Source organism: Danio rerio, chromosome 16 (assembly GCF_052040795.2).
Source record: "Danio rerio strain M-AB ecotype USA chromosome 16, GRCz13ab, whole genome shotgun sequence".
NCBI classification, from domain to species: Eukaryota; Metazoa; Chordata; class Actinopteri; order Cypriniformes; family Danionidae; genus Danio; species Danio rerio.
In genome coordinates, this window is record NC_141036.1 from 18,337,893 (window position 1) to 18,359,879 (window position 21,987).

Genomic DNA, 21,987 nt, shown 5'->3' on the forward strand with positions numbered 1-21,987 from the left:
TTACATCTTACATTATTTTAATTTCTCTAACATTTCCATACCTGTTTTAATTCAACAGTATGGTGGCCTAATGTCTAATATACCTGTTCAAAATCCTTACTGCAATAGCTTCAAGTTCATAGTGCTATTTTAACTCTACATGTTTGTTTACTTTAAGCATTTTTCCTATCTGAAATGCAATTTTTAATTCTCAATTACCTTTTAAGTACATAAAATATTAACTATATAATTTTTGAACTCACTATGATGTTCTTTCATTTTTCCTCAGTGTCTATGCTTTATATCTGACTGACTGCTTTTACTACAAATAGCTGTTGGCTCAGATGACAGCCTGTAGCTGACTTTAAAACAGATGACAACAGTCAACTTACTCCACAACAATTTTTTCTTGCACTTAAACATAATTTTATCTTTTAAATCCAAATCTTGTTTTCTTCAAAATGTTACTGTTTTTTCTAATTTTTATCTTATATTACTTTATAATATATATTTTTAAACATCTTCTTTTTTAATTCTATTAAACAATGTTTGGACTTCTTTTTTCTCCACTTTCCTATGCTTCTTTTCCTTTTCAAAAATTAGCATTTTTGTCTCTTAGATTTTCCTAATTCATTTTTCTTTAAACTTATTTTCCTTAAACATTTGATCATTAACTCTTCCATTAATCAATATTCATTAATTTTTTCCTCTTCTCTAGTTTTTTTTTACTCAAATTATTGACTTATCTATTTTTGATTCATACTGATTTAGTAAATTTATTTCCTTATTAATATATCAATTTATCTCCATATGTAGTTAGTTCTATGCTTAAATTTTTTTAAAATTCTTAATATTTATTAGTCTAGCTTCCAGTTGTATTTTTATTAACACTTTTTATTTATAAAATCTTATTCAACCATGAATATTTTCTTATTTCATTTATCTTATTACATTACTTTATAATATTTCTATTTATTTAATACCTTATAATATATCTTTATTCTTTAGCTTCTATCTGTCCTGTGAAACTTTTGTTCTTAAAATAGACAGATTCTTACCACTCCTGAAGCAGACTTTCTTCCAACCTGTCGACATGTCAGGAATTTCAGTCACCTCTCTGCCTAGTTTATACTTAAAAACACTTCAAACACAGAGATTATTCAGAAAAATGTTTAACTATGTTCTTCTTTTTAGTCTGTGTCTTTCAAATGCAATATGATCTCAATTAATTTTATGAGGCTTAAACCTCCTCTGTATCACAATCTCTTCCCTAAACTGCATCACTCTCTATCTTATTGTTCTTAAAATCACACAACATATGCAGTCCTTCTTTTATATTATAATATAAAATGATAATTCTTTTAAACTCACTCTTATTGCAACCATACTTCTAAACACAATCATACTTCTCACTCATTCTAACTCATCTCTTACACTGTGTAACCTGAACCTCACCTCTATTCTAGTCTCTCTAGATCAAAGGTGAAGGCTTCTAAGCACCCCAGCAACACAGACAAATACACAAATACTTACAATTACATAAATACACCTCACTCCTCTTGAGTGACCTGTCCGAGCAGCCTCTAACCTTAGAGCTGTAAACACAGAATTCTCCACTACACTCCTCTTGAGTGACCTGTTACTTCTGCTCCCGTCTTTACTGTTCTTCATTAAAAATAGCATTTCACAGGATTTGTGCCTTTTTTCCCCCAGCCTCCTGAATAATAATATTTATCATTATTAAAACAGAACGGGTACTCCGAGGTCTTTGCGCGCTTCTCTCTATACCTTAATCTGTTTTAACTTATTAATTGTCACCACACTTTAAGAACTTCCTCTTAAAACTTAAAAATGCTCTATGCATATTCTTCATAATATTAAAAAATTTCCCAAACATGAGTAACAGTTACTAGTTAACGTTTATCCTATCCATCAAGGCCCTCTTAGGAAAACACAGATCATTTGCATGCAAATTTTTATTTTCTTCTGGTATTCAAAACCCCATTGTTTTCCTTTTATATCTTTACTTTTTTATGTTTACTTTTACTTTTTTAGTTTTACTTGTAGTTCGTTATAGCTGGAGAAACAGTTCAAGTGACTTTTTACCGTTACAAGCAGGTCCTTGGTAGAAAAAACACAAACGTATAAGCGAAAATTGCTTACCGTTTTTTATCGTGGCCACATATTTGTGTTTTTCCTCCAAGCCCCAGCATGTCCAGTGTCACCCGTCTATCTCTTTCCAGCCCCATGTTGGGCGCCATTTGTCGTAAATTTTGACGTCTCATCAATTACAAATTATCAGACCGGAGGTTTTGAATATCAGAAAATAGACTTTATTCTCCATAATAAAGTCGAGAAAGAGCAGAGCAGACCCCAGAGTATCCTGAAGTCTCTCCTGGACACCTTCTGAAGTCTCTCCTGCACCTTCTGAAGTATCTGTGTTTGTTACAATTTTTATACAGGATTATTTGACACACCCCTAAGTCTCTTTTTAACTCTTGACCATTTTTGAATAGGTTTTTAGTCTAAGGGGTCCTGCTATTCTTGGCTCTCAGCCCACTAGCTCATGTCAACAGAGATGTTACAGGTCTATGTCAGCAACTGTTTTGACACCAAAGTTCTCTCTCCATAGATGCAACTTATGCAAAAGGATTAAGTGTTTACATACATTGTCATGAAAGCATAATCACTTGATAATATGTTACTCATTCTAACTTCTGACACATATAGCTTCATAGAAGTATTTAACATAAATAATCAGTGCTTTACATATTCAGTTATTCTACACAATCAGTCACTCAGCCTTCTCCTAGTGTTGCTCCTGTGCAGGCATACTCATCTTACACAGACATATCTCTGTATTTTTAACACACGCTGGCATGTTTGCTGCAAACACTACATACATTTTGTGAAGAGAAAATTAACTGCTTTACACTTAGAAAATACTTCATACAGAGAGAATAAAATCTTCTTCAATATCTTTACATATGAAAAAAATTAAATATTGAGGATATATATAGTATTTAATAAGAATAGATATATAATATAAATATAAAGGATTAAAATATTACAAAACATATAATTTTCTAGCCTAAATATAAAAAACACTGTTTTTATGTCTTCTTCATCTCAGGAGGCTTTTTCAGTTCATTCATAACAATTTGCTTTTGTATAATGTTATTATTATTAGCAGTATTATTTATTATATCCATTTGTATATTTGTTTTATTAAAAACAAGCCTAGATTTGCCCACCTGTCAGGTTTTAGACCATATGGGGTACAGCATGTGTTTTAGGATATAACTCAGGTTTTTGAGCACATTTTGCTATTATTATTCATTAATTCGTTTGCTGGAAATTAGAACTGAATTTATAAATAGTTTTGAATTCGAATTTTCGAATTTCGAATATTTGCGCTTAACAAACAAAAGTATTTATTTATAGAGTAATTGATGTCTGTGCCTAAAGGTTTCCCTATCCAAGAGCGAAAGTGGAAGTGATCCATTATCTCTCATTCTCACGCAGTAGATGCTCTGTTTAACAGTTTTCTGTTAAAAAAACTGTTAACTGTTAACTGTTTGCTTGTGAAATGCTCATTTTTTTTCACTTAGACTTACTTTGCGTCCTGTAAATAGTGAATGCGCTCTTGGCGCAACGCAGCTGACTCTTAAAGGTAATGGGAGATGAGACTCTAATTGGTTTATTCTCAAAACACACCTATAACTCATTAAGAAAATAAACTCAACCCTTTTAGACCATGCGCCGAAGCGCAAGGCAGAATTCCCGTCCTTAAATTAGCAAAAACGCGTCCTGACACGCCAGGGCCGGAGTGGGACTCCTTTTTAGCTCTGGAGTTCAAGCCTTAGACCGGCCCACCTCAGTTCACGACTGACTTTATTCACATAAGGTGATTTCCAATTCAGTTTCAAATGACACTACTACATCTTTTTCAAGGACACAGCTGCTTTAGAACTTCAAATGTTTTTCATAAATATGAGAACATTAATTCTTTATAGATATCCAGTCCTTTGTAATAGTCGTAACCCTCAAAAAAAAAAGTGTACCCCTATATAAGTAACCCAAATAGTATTTTATGTCTTAACTCTGAAAATTAAAAGAATTATATTATATTCTGGTGAGGTTCGAACTCGGATCGGCAGCGTCCTAATAACGTAAAGCAATAACCACTAGACCACGATGGCGCTGTTAAGTACTGCACAGTTAACTGCTGCTATTGAGGTCTGCTCTTTTTTACCCTACTTTTTTTTCTCCCCTTTTTAGCCGGACACCAGCCCTCGCGGCCAAAAAACAGACCAGCCCACCGGGAATTCTCCCGGTTCTCCCGATTTGCCAATCCGGGCCTGTGACACGCCCTGAAAGTATTTGCGCCCTGCGTTTTGCGCTTTGCGCATGGACCGTCAAAATAGAGCCCTATGTTTTCAATCGGTACCACTGCATCGGTGAATGACTTCATCATCTCGTTGTAAAGTCTTTCTGCAGTGGCTCCCTCAGCGGCCAACTGTCCGTCTTTGTCTGAATAGATCTGTACCAGTTTCCAGAAACGGGTTTGAATCCTATTTATGCCTTCGTCGAAAAAATGAACGACACAAAGCGTTTTCACATTCCCGATGTCTGTTGACTCATCAATCAAAACACTGAATTTTTTCTATTTTAGAATTTAGGTTAGACTCTCAAAGTAACAATGACATGCTTGGTTATACAGTAGCTGTTGTCTTTGTGCGACCAAGGCACATGTGCTTAGCTGTTTTTGAATTATTAAATATATCTTTCAAGACACCAACCAAATGATCTGAGGTCCGTAGTGCTATGTTGTGCTCTGCCATAAACCCTGTTAACTTTATCTCTGCATTTTTCACTGCTGTATCCACCTCACTCTCCACAGGTTTCTGCAGCAAGTGGGCTATAGACCTTTGAGCTGGGACAAGATTTCTCTTTTTGTCTTGATGTTTCTTTGACTTTTCGTGATTTTTTAAAACAGTGATCTCAGCCACCATGTGCACATTACAACACCGGTAGAAAGCTTTGCTGTCATTGCCAACAACAGGCCTTAGCCATCCTGCAAAAATCGGATCCTTTTCCCACTCGCTTCTGTACGTTTTCTATCGGTGCTTACTTTTAGGCTGCTCCACAGACTCTGCCTTCCTCTTCACCTCTCCCCTGTCATTCACACCTTCCTTTCCATCACTCATTTTTTAAACTTTATTGTTTTGCTAATGTGATCGCCCTCAAACTGAAAACTACTGTACTGACCTAAGCACGGCGCGCGCGGGAGGAAAAGTGCCAATCTCCACGTTGATTGGTTGAGAAGATGTGACGCAAGTTCACGTTCTCCTCACAGACAGTAGAGGAAAGAAATTATCGTACATTAAAGGATTTTTTTCATTATTGATCATACATTGTACAGAGGTCGAAATTATCGTACAAATACGATAATTATCGTACGTCTGGCAACGCTGGTCTTATCTCAGCATCCAATTGTGTACTGCAATCTGTTGTCTTTATACTGTTTGCTCTCCCCATTGTGACATTACTTCTGGTCTGACGCTTTTCAGTTGTTGAAGAACACTTCTGTGACTAAACAGGACTGCAGATTAGTGTTCGCTGACACCATGTGTGGTGATTATAGTGCTTAAGAATTGCATAGCAGTTTTACTGTCTTTATTACAAACATGCTCTGTTTCAAAATGTTTAAAAAATTTTAAAACTTAGAAAATTACAGAGAGTTGTAACAAATATTTTAATCTAAGTTTATTTGCAAAAAAATGTTCTGAGGACATGTGTATACATGGTATTATTATAGTAATATGACACCTGTCAATCAATTCAATAGACAGTAAAAATCACACTCATACGTCATATTGCAGTGGGCCTAAAATCACTAGGATTTGGGTCCTATTTTAATGTCAGGAAATTTAAAAAAGAGACTTGTTGGGTGTATAACAATTGAATATGACAGTGGACACATATACAAAAGTTGATTTTCATCATAAGTGTCCTTTAAGCTCATGTCTTTATACTCCACCCTACTGATGATATACTGCTATTGCAACCACTCAGACTGCAAAAAACTATTAAAACATTTTAAGATAATTTTACATGTTTATTGTACTTTTGGGATTGTGTATTGAAATTTGGAGTTTACTTGTTTACATATCAAACTGTATAATATTATTACTTTTATATAAGTACATTTGCAATTTAAGATATTTCTTATTTCAAGTGGTTTTCCTCTAAATAAAGGTTTAAAGAATAATAATACTATTAAAAAAAAAAAAAAACATATTGGAACTTTAGACACTTAGGCTCATAGCCAGCTTGGTGACAGTGGTAGTTCTATTTTCTTAAAAAGGGGACATTTTTGAGGTTATACACCTCATTTTCTATTTAGTTATGATATTTAAATACCACATTTTAATGACATTTTAAGAACTGATTTAACTGGATTGGCTTGTGGAATGGTCATCATAACCGGTCATCATAACCACTCTTTCTGATATACCAAAATATTTCCTAAAGATTTAGAATAATTAAAAGTCCAAAAAAAAATACTTATTTTTAAAACACAAATCTTTTACATTATATTTCATTTGAAAAAACAAAAATTATAAACTGTAGCCTATTGAAATTTATTGGGCAAATAACAAACTGGTCAGCACATTTAACTTTCCTCAGTCAAAATGTCCATTTAAATAAAAAAAAAATATTTAAACTTAAATAAATTTAAACCAAATAATAATAATAATAATAATAATAATAATAATAACAATGGCGATGCAGTGACTCAGTGGGTAGCACGATTGCCTCATAGCTAAGAAGGTCGCTGGTTTACCGGTCACATTTTACAATAAGGTTCATTAGTTAATGTTAGTTAATGCATTTACTAACATGAACAAACAATGAACAGTACATTTACTACTGTATTTGTTCATGTTAGTTAATGTAGTTAATGAAAATACAGTAGTTCATTGTTAGTTCATTTTAACTCATGGTGTATTAACTAATGTTAACAAGCATGTTAATGCATTTGTAAATGTTAAATTCTGATTAATAAATGCTGTACATGTGTTGTTCATGATTAGTTCATGTTAGTAAATGCATTAACTAATGAATCTTATTGTAAAGTGTTACCAATTTACCATAGTGTTTGTGTGTAGATGAGTGTGTGTGGATGTTTCCCAGTGGTGGGTTGCAGCTTGGAAGGACATCTGCTGCGTAAAACATATGCTGGATAAGTTGGCGGTTCGTTCCGCTGTGGCGCCCCGTGATTTATAAAGGGAAATAAGCAGAAAAGAAAACAAATGAATGAATGAATTTCATTAATAAATAGAGCATGAATTCATAAATTATGAATACATTTTTATGTGTGATAAGAACTTTTTAAGGAGTTTTTTTTTTTTTTTTTGCATGTGTAAGGCTGATTAAAAAAACGGATTTGTCTAACAAATGAACAGTAACTGCATACTGTGAATACCTGATTATAATTCAAATATTATATAAATTAATTTAGAAATTAAAAAAATACACATTTACAAAGGTTGGACTATGAAATTGAAAGGCCTGGTTTTAGAGCACAATATTTCATTGATGGGGCGGCATTGTGGCACAGTAGGTAGCGCTGTTGCTGGTTCAAGCCTTGGCTGGGTCATTTGGCATCTCTGTGTGAAGTTTGCATGTTCTCTCTGTGTTGTAATGTAATGTGTATTTATATAGCGCATTTATTGTGCATGGCCATACACCCAAAGCGCTTTACAATCATGAGGGGGGTCTCTCCACACCACCACCAGTGTGCAGCATCCACTTCGGTCAATTCGGTGGAAGGGGATGATTGGGAGGCCATGATCGTAAGGGCCGAGAGAGGGACTTTTGGCCAGGACACCGGGTTTACACCCCCGCTCTTTCACGAGAAGTGCGGTTTAACCTCTCATCCGAAAGACGGCGCCCACTGACAGTGTAGTGTCCCCTTCACTTTTACTGGGGAATTAGGACACACACAGACCACAGTTTGAGCGCCTTCTGCTTGCCTCACTAACACCACTCCCAACAGCAACCTAGTGTTCCCTAGTGGTCTCCCATCCAGGTACTGACCAGGCTCAGCCCTGCTTAGCTTCAGTGTGTAACCGGTCTTGGGCTGCAGGGTGACATGGCTGTGGCAGTTTCCTGTGTGTTGTTTCCTGTGTGTTGTTTCCTCCAAGTGCTTATATATTCCCCCATAGTCCAAACAGATGCGCAACATAGTTGAATTGCATAAGCTAAATTGTCTGCAGTGTATGTGTGTGAATAAGAGTGTATGGGTGTTTCCCAGCAATGAGTTGCAGCTGGAAGGGCATCTGTTACATAAAACATATGCGGGATAAGTTGGTGGTTCATTCCAATGTGGCAACTCCTGATGAATAAAGAGACAAAACCAAAACAAAATTAATAAATTAATAATTAATTAGTATAGTGTTGGGCCTCCTTTTACTGACAATATACCATCAGTCCATCTCGGGAATAACAGATACAAGTCTTGCATGGTGGCTAGAGGGATTTTGAGCCATTCTTCTCGCAGAAAAGTGTTTAGGTCACTATGTGATGCTGCTGGAGGAAATAATCCCTACTCTTTGACCCCAAAATACCTTAAAGTACTCAATAATATTTAGTTCTGGTGACTGTGCAGGCCATGGGAGATGTTCAACTTCACTTTCATGTTTTCACAAACCACTCTGTCACCAATCTTGCTGTGTGCATTGATGCATTATGATCCTGATACACGCCACCACCTTAAGGATACAATGTTTGAACCACTGGGTGCATATGATCCTTCATAATGCTTCAGTAATGCTTGGCAGTGATGCTCCATCTGGCACCAGTACTGGGCCTAGGGAAAGGCATGATGTTGCTGCCCAAACCATCACTGATCCCTCCATGCTTGTCTGTGGGCATCAACAGTATGGGTGGTATTTGTCTTTGGGGCTTCTCCACACTGTAAATCTCCTGGATGTGGGATGGACAGTGAAGGTGGACTCATCAGAGAACAATGCATCTTTCATATTGTCCACAGCACAAGATTTTGGCTGCTGCACCATTGAAACAGGCGTTTGGCATTGGCATGAGTGGGCAAAGGTCTGGCTTTAGCAGAGAGTTGAGGTGCACATTCTGCAGTAAGTTGGGCAGCTATGGTTTGATGTTTTTTTGGATACAATCAGTGCTAACACCCGGACATCATTTAGTCCTGTTAAATGTGTTTCTTCTTGGTGATCTGCTGACATTACTCTGGGTACCGTGGCTCTGTCTTAGTAACAGATGTGCCAGTGAAATGCACACCAACAATTTATCTTCTTTTTGAACTTTGATATATGTCCCCACATGACATAATGTTGTGTGCATTGCAATATTGTTAGCTAAACTGTGCTGTTATTCTGCATCAGACCTTTACACTCTGCTCTTTCTGGTGGTACGTGAAATCAATGAAGATTGGCCACTATATGGTCAAATTTAGCCATGCAGCCTCTAACACTAAACTGGCAAGTGTTGCAGTTTCATTGTCCAACCCCTGTTCTTTCGCAATACATATCAATTGTGTTTTGTCACCATAAATGTAATTTCCACCACATGCTGTCTTTTTCACCAGTGGTGACAGTGTGGTGGAAATGACATTGCTGAAAATGACATTTCTACTCTTTATTGTTAAAAACGTATATTAAATATAGCTTCACCTATTAGCTTTGAATTGATACTAGCATTTGATGTATACAAAATATTCTTATTTAACTTAATTGTGTTTGCTTTTTAAAAGAAACATTTTAGCAACGAGACCAGCAGCGTGTAAGTACATTTAGACTTGTTTTCAGCGTTTGTGTATGGTTCTAGCTGTTTTCTAGCTATTTGTGACGGTTTCAGTGGTTCAGATCTTACCTCTCTGACAGGTCATTCAGAGTCTCTTGGAGGAGAGAGGTGTCCAAACAGCATCTAAACACTGGGGTACCACAGGGCTCTGTTCTTGGCCCACTTCTCTTCTCTACACGACATCTTTAGGATCAGTCATCCAGAAACATGGATTTTCCTACCACTGCTATAATGATGAAACCCAGTTATACCTCTCTTTTCACCCTGATGATCCCTCGGTTCTGGCTCGCATCTCAGCCTGCCTGTCAGTTATTTCACACTGGATGAAAGATCATAATCTTCAGCTTAACCTGGCAACCCGACTCTACATCATAACTTTTGAATCCAAATGGATGGAGCAACCATTACATCATCCAAAATGGTGAAAAGCCTTGGAATAACGATTGATGACCAACTAAACTTCTCTGACCACATCTCTAGAACTGCACGATCTTGCAGATTCGCACTTTACAACATCAGAAAGGTCAGATCCTTCCTATTTGAACATGCAGCTCAACTCTTTGTTCAAGCTCTTGTTCTCTCCAGACTGGAATATTGCAACTCTCTACTAGCCGGGCTTCCAGCTAACTCTATCAAACCTCTTCAGATGCTTCAGAATGCAACAGCAAGAGTGGTCTTTAATGAACCTAAAAGAGCACATGCCACTCTGCTACTCATCCGTTTGCACTGGCTGCCAGTTGCTGCTCGCATCAAATTCAAAGCTCTGATGTTTGCTTACAAAGAGATTTCTGGCTGCGCTCTTTCTTATCTGCTCCCATTTCTGCAGATTTATGTGCCCTCCAGAAACTTGTGTTCTGTGAATGAACGTTGCATTGTGGTTCCATCCCATAGAGGGAAGAACTCAATTTCCTGAACTTTCACATTCAATCTGCCCAGTTGGTGGAATGAACTCCCTAACTGCAGCAGAACGGCAGAGTCACTTGCTGTCTTCAAGAAACAACTAAAAACTCAACTATTTAGTCTCCACTTTCCTTACTAATCTGCAATTCCTTCTCTGGCTCCACCACTAACTACTACAAAAAAAAAAAATAAATAAAATGTACTAATGTTTTGCTTACACTTTCTTTACATACCTGAAGCTTGCCTACAGCACTTATTCATTGTTGCTCTTATAGCTGTTTAAATTGCTTCCTTGTCCTCATTTGTAAGTCACTTTGGATAAAAGCATCTGCTAAATGACTAAATGTAAATGTAAAAACACCATTTAGGGTACAGCATGTTTGGAAAGCTGTAAATATGAATATTTTACCTTATCAAGTGATATGTACCCTGATTTTTCATCATGTGTGGATAAAAATTGTAATTCCCGCCATCTTGAACATTTATTATAATTCATTTTCATAGAAACCACCCGAACAATCTTCCACATTAATGTTATGGTGGAAGTGACTCTGTGTGACAGGTATATTTTGCATTTTGGATGATAATAATAGTGGATTGACGGATATGGATTTTTAGTCAATGGATGGCATGTTTTTTAAGAGATTGTTTTATTTGTTATGTTTGATAATTAAACTAAAATGCTTAATGAACTTGTGTATGTGTTCTAAATTGATTACTATCACTTAACATAGGGTTACTAATGAGTTATCTTTGTTATAAATCTGTGTTATTTGAACAATATGTATTTACCAGGCAAAAAATGTATTTGTCAAAATCTTCATTTATTCATTTTCTTTTCGGCTTAGTCACTTTATTTATCCGGGGTCGCCACAGTGGAATGAACCGCCAACACCCATTTCAACTGTAGCGCATGTCTTTGGACTGTGGGGGAAACCGGAGCAGTCGGAGGAAACCCACGCGAACGCAGGGAGAACATGCAAACTCCACACAAAACTCCAACTGAGCGGAGGCTCGAACCAGTGACCCAGCGACATTCTTGCTGTGAGGCGTCAGCACTACACTGCAAAAAATGCTTTTCTTACTTAGATTTTTTGTCTTGTTTCTATTCCAAATATCTAAAAATTCCCAAATCAAGAAGAATTTTCTAGACAAGCAAAAAATATTGTCTTGTTTTGAGAAATAATATGCCAATATTAAGTGAGCTTTTCCTTAAAACAAGCAAAATAATTTGCCGTTGGGGTAAGCAAAATAATTTTTCGTCAAAAGAAGAAACAAGATTAATTTGCTTACCCCATTGGCAGATTATTTTGCTTGTTTTAAAGAAAAGCTCACTTAATATTGGCATATTATTTCTTAAAATAAGAAAATATGTTTTGCTTGTCTAGAAAATGCTTCTTGATACAAGAAATTTTAGATATTTGGACTAGAAACAAGACTGTGCCACTGCGTCACCTGTCAAAATCTTCTCAATTTAAATTATTTTCGGTAATAATTTTAGTGACATTGGGAAACAACTAAATCACACTTTAAAATAGTACTGAATAAAACGCTTTTCTAGGTAGTGCATTTATAAATAGCCAGTAAAAAGAACAAAAACATATTATTTTATCTAATGACATTAAAGCATTTGTATCTATTAGAATGCTGCTTTACCCATTACTTTAATGAAAATTGTGATTACGTTTAATTTATTCTTTATTCTAAACACCAGTAGCATAAAGTATAATGATCCACCTTTAAGCTAGAGCAGCTTATTTAATATGTTAATGTAATTGGCAAACGCATTTGACCGGATATAAAACCTTTGACTAATAAAAACCTTTAGACACGCCCCTACCAGAAAAACTTTAACCCACAATGAAAAACCTTTTAACCCGCCCCTACCTTTTGCCACGCCTATTACTCTAGACTGCAGTTACCCATACTAGCAAGAAATGGGAGACAGCCACAGTCACTCGGATGTTGTGTCATTCAATCCACCAATCAAACGCAGGCAAATCTGGCACGTGATAGAACCACACGCGTTTCATTCCGCGTGTTCATATTAGCCAATCACCTTTGCCGTCTGTGATTCTGAATGTCACCGGCTGATCTTCTATTTTCAGCTGTTTAGTGACATTGGTTTTGTACAGTATTTGACAAGCCGTTCTTTCTAATTTAGGATTGTTTTCATTTATGAAGCTTTAAATGAATAAACAGCTAAAGCTTAATAAGTAGTTGTTAGCTGTGTGCTATTGCTTTTGGCTGGCAGACATCGCGCGAGGGAATGCTTTAAACGTTAGTACATTACACGGTTTATAAACTAATATTTATTTGTTCCTATTGGATAAATAAGTGTTTTATCTGTCCAAAAAATAACAACTATACCATTTGATTTGAAGTGACCTATATCTGGAAACATGCTAGCACACATAGCGAGAAGAATTGGTCATTTCCATGGCCATCAGATCTCAAGTGCAATTCTACGGCGCATGCGGGCATCACTCAAGACCATCAATCCCATCTCGGTAAGTTTTTATTTATATATTTGTATATAACAGGCCCGTAGCCAGGGGGTCGGGTGGTTCGAAAGGCCCACCCCTCACTGTAAAAGGTCCAGAATTTGTCCTAACTAAATTGTCTTATTTTAACTGCTATACCACCATAATTGTGAAAATAACCCATCGAAAAAGGAGTTAAAACCAGGCGGAGTTCACTGTTGACTGTCCATTTGGCTTGACTTCAGCTAACCTGATTTAACCAGTGCAAACAATTGTTTTTTAGTCCAACATCCAGCTGTGCAAGAACACATACAATTTGACGTAAGTGAGGTCATCTTTCACTACTGACCTACTGTATTGTTGTTAAAGAGAGAAAACATTTTTCAATTAAATGTTATTCTAAATATTATTATTATTATTATTATTATTATTATTATTATTATTATTATTATGTTTGAATTATTATCTCTTATTATTCAAGTGGCCTAATTCTGACTGAGGAAAGTAGAATGTGCTGGCCAGTTTGTTATTTCACAAATAAATAGCAATAGACTACAATTTTTAATGTAACGTTAAAACTTTAACAGGTTACTTTTTTTAATGATATATGATGTAAGAAATTAGTTTTTTTTAAATAAATATTTATTCATGTTTATTTTATTTTAAATATTTAGGAAATGTTTTTGGTACATTAAAATGTGTTCTTATGAACACCAACCAGCTAATCCAACTCAAAATAGTCTTTAAAATCTCACTAAAATGCATTATTTAAATTTCAGAATTAAATACAAAATGAGTTGACTAACTGCAAAAAGGTCCACCACCCATTCTGCATATGTAGACTGCATGTGTGTGTGTGTGTGTGTGTGTGTGTGTTTTAATTACTTACACTATGTAAATGTTAAGTTATTTCCAGTAATATGTCTGTTTTTTACTTTATTGCAAATCTACTTAATTATAATAAAATAGTTTTAGCTTAGTTTTAGTAATATAGCCAATCTAAATTGTTACCTGTAATGTCACTCTTGATCCAGGCAATTTCACTGTGGACGTTTTCATCTCAGCTGCAGGACTTCAGCCAACCCAACCCATCTTGGAGTCCAGAGATGCGCAAGTTTTATGACCATTATAATGCACAGTGTGACACTGACACTGAAACATATGAGAATAAAACTGGGCCTTGGAGGAAGTTGCCCAGCTACAACCGCTCCATTAAACATGCTACTGGTAAGTGAAATGGGTTGGCATATTTAATTGTAGTCACTGTTTCAGTAAAAATTAAATAAATAATGCTGCTATTTTAAGTGTAAAATCAAACCTGTTTTTGTCTGGTAGGTGGCATATACATCAGCAAACTGATCCAGGCCAAAGCTCGACTTTTCACGAGAAGTGTTAATGAGCAAGGTGCAACATTTGAATATGTGGCATTTTTCAATAAGGAGGAAAAAATCTGCATTTGTCTGTTCCAGCCAGGACATTTACTAGAGGGTGCACCTGGGTACGAATAAGCTCTATTCTACTGTCCAACTAAAGAATATTCAGACACAGAACATTATAGTTAATTTAAGTAAAAAATGTAAGTAAAATAAAGGTATTATACTCAAACCTCTTCATAGAATGGACTAAAACATGCTTCAGCGAATCTAGAAAAAAGAATGAAGTTCAGGTTTACATAAATTTACAACAGGACTAAATTAGTAAATGTGGAAATATTAGCCCCTTTCAGACATACAGACCTTTCCAGAAAATTACCGGCAATTTTCCGGAAAGGTCTGTATGTGTGAACAGGCTCTTTTTGAAAACACCGGTAAATTCATTCTTTCTATTTTACGGAAAGAGAACTTGTAAAATTACAGGTAATTTGCCGTAATGCTGCTCTGTGAGGCAGAAGGAAGATTGCCGGAAAGAGCGCCTGCATGTCTAGAAGGGGCTGACGTGAAACGTCTACTTTAGCCAATGAGAAAACTCAGACGCATTCACATCCGCGCCGTTAATGACAATAAAAGCCTTTGAATATTTTTTCCAGACACATTTAGCTACTGGATGTTAGTCAGATAACGTTTCTATGCTCCTTCTTAATGTCAACTGTGTAAATAATAATCGATTTGTTTACCTTCAAGCTCTGCTTCCAGTTTCTTGATGTGTAACGTGTGCCCACGAAGCAGCTGATGAGCACCAGCACACACACACATATCATGTACATCTCGAAAGTGTTCCTCTATATTTTTATATTTTGGAATGGATGTGTGAAAGATCTTTTCCGGAAAAAAAATGTAACCTCCTCGCCTGTGTGAACAATAATTTTTTGAATTTACCGGTAAAGTCGTTCCTTAAATTTTCCGGATATTTATACTATCACTGTATGAAAAGGGCTATTGTCATACTATATACTAGTATTCATTATAATTTACTATTATACTATTATAACATATTATTATTATTTATAATAATATGTTATTTGACTTCATCAAGATGCTATTTTTTTTTTTTTTTTTTGAAACAGTACTATTTTCTAAACATTATACCAAAAATACTTTTAATATGAGAAATGGTAAAGGTGTCTGAATTTTTGGTTTGACTGTGTACATTTAATAAAAAGAAAAATGTGAAATAGTTTGCCAAAGTTGCATTTGTGAAGAATGGGTTGGAAACATGCTTTTTTTCTGTGTGGCAGACATGTACATGGTGGAGCCATAGCCACAATGATTGACACAGTAACAGGTACGCTTGCTGGCTACCTGTCAGGACCCAGTGTGACTGCCAATCTCAACATAAACTATCGCAGGTGAGCTATTGTTTTAGTCTTTTATAGGCAGTTGTGGCATGAATAAATGTTTTGATTTATGTTAATCTGTTTTCTTGTACAGTCCAGTACCTCTGGGTAGTGTGGTTATAATCCACTGTGCTCTAGATCGAATAGAGGGGAGGAAAACATTCATTACTTGCAAAGTGACCAGCACTGATGAGTCCAAAGTCTACACCGAGGCCACAGGTATAGTACACAAACTTATACATGTTCAGTATGTACTGAGTTTAGTGATGTGTCAAAGGTGAAAAATATACACAAACAGCTATTTATTTTGAACTTTGTAAATTCTCAAATTGTTCCTTATATGCAAGCTGATGCATCAATTAGGTATGTATTATATTACAAGATAACAGTAGCACACAGCCATTTAATTTCAGCCATTCAATCAAAGTAGCGAGTTATGATCTAGATTACAGTGCTCGCATATCTTCCACACCATTATATATATATATATATATATATATATATATATATATATATATATATATATATATATATATATATATATAGCGGATTAGCTTAACGGGGCATCGTTCAGCGATCATTTGAGTGGGCAGTCGAGTTTATTATGGCTATTGCTATCAAAATAAAAACCCATTTATGTTTGAGCAGGGTAACAAGATTGAAGTTAAAGACATTAGATTCATAAATATACACAGGCACCTTTCCTTATACAAAATTACACTTTGACTAATCTAACAAAAACTAACACTTAAGACAACCACACATTCATACAAGTGTAGAAAAGAGTAAAGAATTTAAAGTAAGAGGTTGAGAGAATATAATGATGGGAAAACCTCAGAGTTTGTAAGAGCAAACCAAGCGAACCAAACCAAACAATCAATATAACCCTTCTAGGGTCTTTTAAAGTTGCATTTAGTTTACATCAGTTGAGATGTGTTGAGAAGTCTACTTGGGTATGTCCATGTGATGTTAAGAAGCTCCCGTTGTTGAGCACGTGGCGGGTTGTTGTCCCTTGTCCCCGCGAGGTTTGAGAATGGAGGTGGAGTCGTTAGTTTGAAGTTTGAAGCGGCACGGCCAGACGCGATGACTACTGGTTTGCGACGCACTAAACTTAACTAGACTCTCGATGGAAAACAAAGAAAAGAAGGTATCTGAGATGTAAAATTCCGAGCTGTGTGATTGACCCTTTCCGTCTGGGTCTCCGCCTGCTTTCTTGGAGGTTTCTCTGCTTAGGTGTTGTTTATAGGTCGTTGCAGTTGAAGAGGTTTCAGAGAAGAGTTACTTTTTAGAGAAAGAGTTGAAGAGGAGCTCTTTCTGAAGAAGAGCAAGTTGAAGAGGTTGCGGTTTAAGAGAGCATGGTTCAAGTAAGAGAGGGCATTGCTTTGAACAAGCTTTATATAGCGGGTTCGGATCCACCCTCCATCAAAAATTGACCAATTAGAAACTAACCTCTCTGCATCATGGTTAATGGCCCTTTGTTCAAGAAAGAGAAATTTGCATAGGCAAATTTGATGCAAACTGAGGCAGAAATGTTTAAGTCTCTTAAAATGTTAATATGTTGCACTCGTTTTAAGATAAAATGTCAATGATCAATTAGTACAGCAAGTTAGCTTCAAAACAACTCTAAACATGAACATTTTATGAGCTTGTTTAGCTTCAGTAGAGTTAAACATTGTATGCAGGAGTATTGAAACCATAATATCAATACAGGAGTAAGGCAAACATTGCAAAGCACATGATTACACATAAAGAGAGAGTAAAGTTTAAATTAAAACATCAGTCTTAAGCAAAGAGCTTATGGGAGTCCTGAACCATTCTTTGTTCAGTGCTGCATGGCACATTCCTTTGGGTCATATATACCTTGGAATTGGGTTACAACTGACCATCGAGTCTTCCCTGGGCAAAGTTAGCTCATTTGTTGAATAAAAGCAAAATAATTATGTGTCTGGTTGGCCATATTTGTTGCACCCTTAGATTGTTTACCAAGGCACTTTGAATATTCGGTCTGAAATAACCTGCAAGTATGACTTGAAAACAACATTAACACTGTTTATTTGACTGGGAACAATGTTGTACTTGATAGTCATTGGCTGCTAATATGATTTTGCTATTTTGTGTAGACTATCCTGACACAAAATACGGCGAAAATTCAACACGATGGTCAGCAATAGTTTGCTTACAGTGTTCACGTGTTTATACACAGAGAGCAGCATTTGCAGCGGATCTTTTAATATTTTAGTGATATTAACGTACTGTAAAACTAAGTAACTTAGAAATCATTTTGACTAAGGTCTGTCTTTAAACACTGAAAGAGTAATGCTGACCATACGAACTATAACTATGCCATCTGAATGAACAAAAAAGGGCCGCTGATCACATACACTTACCAATTCTGTAGACAGGACAATCAGCTCATACTGGAGATGCGTCTTTTTTAAAGGAGACGAAAAGCAAATCCGAATCTCACCATTGATGAGAAATGCTCTAAAGAAAAAAATGTTCCAAACAAATGCATTTCTGCCGCGCATCGCGAGCACTGATCCACACGTAAATCCAGCAGCGCTCTCATAGAGCGAAAATGAAAACAAAACCTTCACATTATGAAAGCAACACTGGTGACCCGTATCTCTAAACAATTCCTATTCTTTACCCACAACTTTTGGCAACACGACGTGTGTTGTCTCTCTGCCGTCTGAACACCATTTCAGGTACAGCAGGGCTCATAAATTGCGACCATTTTGGTCGCATATGCGCCCAAAATTGTATCTATGCGACCTCAAAATATACTTTGGAGCATTTTTGCGAGTGCAATAAATTGTTGTGTGCGACCAGTTTTTACTGCAAAATGTTTACTACATGCGCTGATTCGGGAGACATTCACACAGAATGCATCTCTGCACTTGAAACGCAGCATGCAGAAATGGTTTAAAACAGTTGTCATGTCAACTTACAGCAGTAAACAAAGCCAAGTCCGTAATGCTTGCCCCACCTTCACACTCTTCTTATTGGCCCACTGCTCTAGCAGTGAAATATCAGCTACCAATCACTCAGTCAATGCCTTCTGGCTTGGTATGACAGAGAGAGCTACTACCGCGAAAAACTTTAAAGCGCTGAAGATGCGATTGAAGATAACACTGACAGATTTTCTTTTAGAAACCATGGCACCTTAAGTTACAAATAATGACACATCTTACTAGTGATCATGTGCTGAATGTTAATCCACTATCTACACTTTTCGAAGAGTGGATAAAAGACTTCTGTCGGCTTCAAGTCCGCCATAAAATATCTGTGGGATGGGATTTTCAGGTAACTGTTTGCCACATCTAGCACAAGAGCTTCTGTTTAATCCTTCATATAATTGGCAGATGCTGTCCGCCATACAAGTGACAGCTATATGCCAAATTTAACACCACGTACACCATCGCAAACGGGCTTACGCTGACTAAACTAATATCGCTACTCATAAAAAGTATTGCTATTAACATGGCGTGTACATATAATAAGGTACAGTATTTGTCAAAAACATCAGTGCAATATCAGACCCGACCTGGGAGAACAGCACAGTTATATCGTTAACAGATTCATTCATGTCAAGCAGTGCGTGCAGGGCCGGTGAGCAGTCCGTGTACCTTTTGGTCACTCAGTTATGTTATAAAAATCTATTTTCTTGTGATAACGGGATTTTATTGAGACATATTTTTTCCTCACGCTAGCATATATATATATATATATATATATATATATATATATATATTTTTTTTTTTGCTTGTTAGTTTGATTAGTGTTGATTTCAAATGCAATAAATATGTTTGTATAAAACATGTAGTAATGGTGCCTATAAGTGCGATTAAATTTTGGCTGATGCGCCTAGATTTTTAAAGTTAGGAGCACCGGTGCTACCAAGCAAAAATGTTAATTTCGAGCACTGTACAGTCTTTGAACCTAGCATGCATGTTAATGAAGTTGCAGCACATACATAATGGAGTGCGCTGATTGGTTTGAACCAAGCCTTACTCATGAATAAATACAACACACTCAGAGACGTAATATGGGACACCCAGGTACTGACGTCCAGTCTGCACGCTAAGATCTCATGGCTGTGACGCAGCTTCAAAATTAGTTTCAAACCAGAAGTACAAATTTGCTCGAAATAACGCAAAAACAACCAATTTTTTCTTTTTAGTGAGATATATGTGTCCTAATAGTGTTTAGCAGTGTGGGACACATATAAGACTGTCAACAGCTCAAAAAATGTGTTTCGTGACCCTTTAAGGAGAAAGTCAGGATGTGCGAATATAAAATTAACTTTACTTCTTTGTGTAAGTTCACATACCCTGCAGTACAGGTGCAGTTCACTGTCAGAATGCAGTCCTTTTGCCTCATTGTATTTGGCCTGGCACCTCAGTTTTTAGCACTACATAGTGTTAAATCAGGTAATCATGGAGCGTTATTTCTTGCACATGAACACACAGAACAACATTGTTGGCATCCAAAGATTTGCAGGCCTTTAACTTCTCTCTTGTAAAATCACTTGGAGCTTCAATGAGATTGTATATTTTAGGCTGAATGCTTGGCCATTTCGTCTTATTTAATATTCATTGGGAGGGTGCTATTGCAAATGGACCTGTCAGATGATTGCCTCTCACTTTAACGTTAATTTTGCCAAATCACTGTCTTATCACTGGATGACAAGCTGTTATAATACACTAAAAGCATTATATAAATAATATATATTATATGTAATCAATATGTCGTATTTTTTTAAGACAACAACAAACTCTGTATCGCATCGGATGTCAGGTAAAATGCTAGTTTAAATGCTAGTGATCCCGTTTTTTTTCTGCCACCTCCCTGTGCACGCATCCTGAATGTTTGCAAACATGGTACTGATAAAAAAAAAAATCCTCTTATATTTTAAACTACTCTTTCTCGGTTTACAGGACTAAATGCAGACCTAATGTTTTTATACTATCTCCTCTTTTCTAACCATAGCTAACAGAAAATATGTATGGTTTATGGCTATAACTGGCAAATTTTAGTACCTGCTAGACATGTCATAAATGTCTGTACACGAATAATGTTAAATCTGTCTTGTAAAAAAAGGATATTCAAGATTATTTAAAAAGTTATATTTTATATATTTTTATTTGTTAAAACCAACACAATTCTCCTCAGTTCTTGGCTTTGGTGATGCAGAAAAGCTTGGAACAGCTGTCATATAAGCCCGATTTAAAATATTAGACATGATCAGTTTGATAGGCCTACTGGGCAGGCTCCGATGTGTGTTCTAGAAGATCGCGAGTTGCAAGATTTTATCTTTAAATTGCTCACATTGCCAGATAATCTGCTCAGAGAATCAAAACTGAAGTCTTTGAGATTTGAGACAAGATTTTATCTCAAATTCTCTGATTCTGATGAATTAGCATAAATTGTACTAAACCTCCTGTAGTCTAAGCTATAGACTATATTTGGCTGGATTTTATTGACTTAGTGCTAACCAGTTGAAAATTCTCATTTACTGGTGTTTGCATTAAATACAATATTTTATTTTGGTAGTTTTGTTGCCAAATCTTGTTTAGGCGATCATTTGGAGTTTTACATTTCAAAAGTCTGAAAAATCAGCAGGACATGCTGATCTTATTTGCAATGCTGAGGGTAAAGTAATACAATACAATATAAAGTCCCTTGGGGTGTACTACTCGCACTATGTACAGTTGCCTTGAACCGGGCCAAAGCACGCTTGGGCCCCCTTCTGTCTCCCCCGACAGCCCGCACTCACATTACATTCGGGCCTGTGCACGCTTACATTAACGATAATGCGCTGTTCATTAAGCGCTTTCGCTCAGCACAGTGAAGATTTTTTTAGTTATATCGTTCTAGTCGTTTAATATGCAGTAACAGGCAGTCAAATATTTTGCCCAAGAGATCAGCCACTTTTAACGCTCATAAACAATCATAAAGTCCTCGTGCTGCAGGAATTAAGAGGTTTGCTAAAGGTGCAGCTGT

At 36.2% G+C, this 21,987-nt stretch overlaps 1 protein-coding gene across 8 annotated transcripts in view; it reads left to right on the top strand.

Annotated features, from left to right (window-relative positions):
* The first annotated feature begins 12,727 nt into the window (after window positions 1–12,727).
* them4 (thioesterase superfamily member 4) overlaps window positions 12,728–21,987 on the top strand; it is a 35,359-nt gene continuing 26,099 nt past the window's right edge. The window contains exons 1-8 of one of the 8 annotated variants that reach the window (XM_087286291.1): window positions 12,783–13,005; window positions 13,110–13,235; window positions 13,492–13,529; window positions 14,243–14,435; window positions 14,544–14,706; window positions 15,883–15,993; window positions 16,076–16,200; window positions 16,329–16,443. In XM_087286291.1, the coding sequence (XP_087142417.1) occupies window positions 14,315–14,435; window positions 14,544–14,706; window positions 15,883–15,993; window positions 16,076–16,200; window positions 16,329–16,411 (603 nt within the window). In that variant the 5' untranslated portion in view covers window positions 12,783–13,005; window positions 13,110–13,235; window positions 13,492–13,529; window positions 14,243–14,314 and the 3' untranslated portion in view covers window positions 16,412–16,443. Of the gene's footprint in view, window positions 13,006–13,109; window positions 13,236–13,491; window positions 13,530–14,242; window positions 14,436–14,543; window positions 14,707–15,882; window positions 15,994–16,075; window positions 16,201–16,328; window positions 16,444–21,987 lie in introns of those variants that run through there. The other 7 variants (XM_087286292.1, XM_087286293.1, XM_087286294.1 and 4 more) reach the window with 7 other exon arrangements.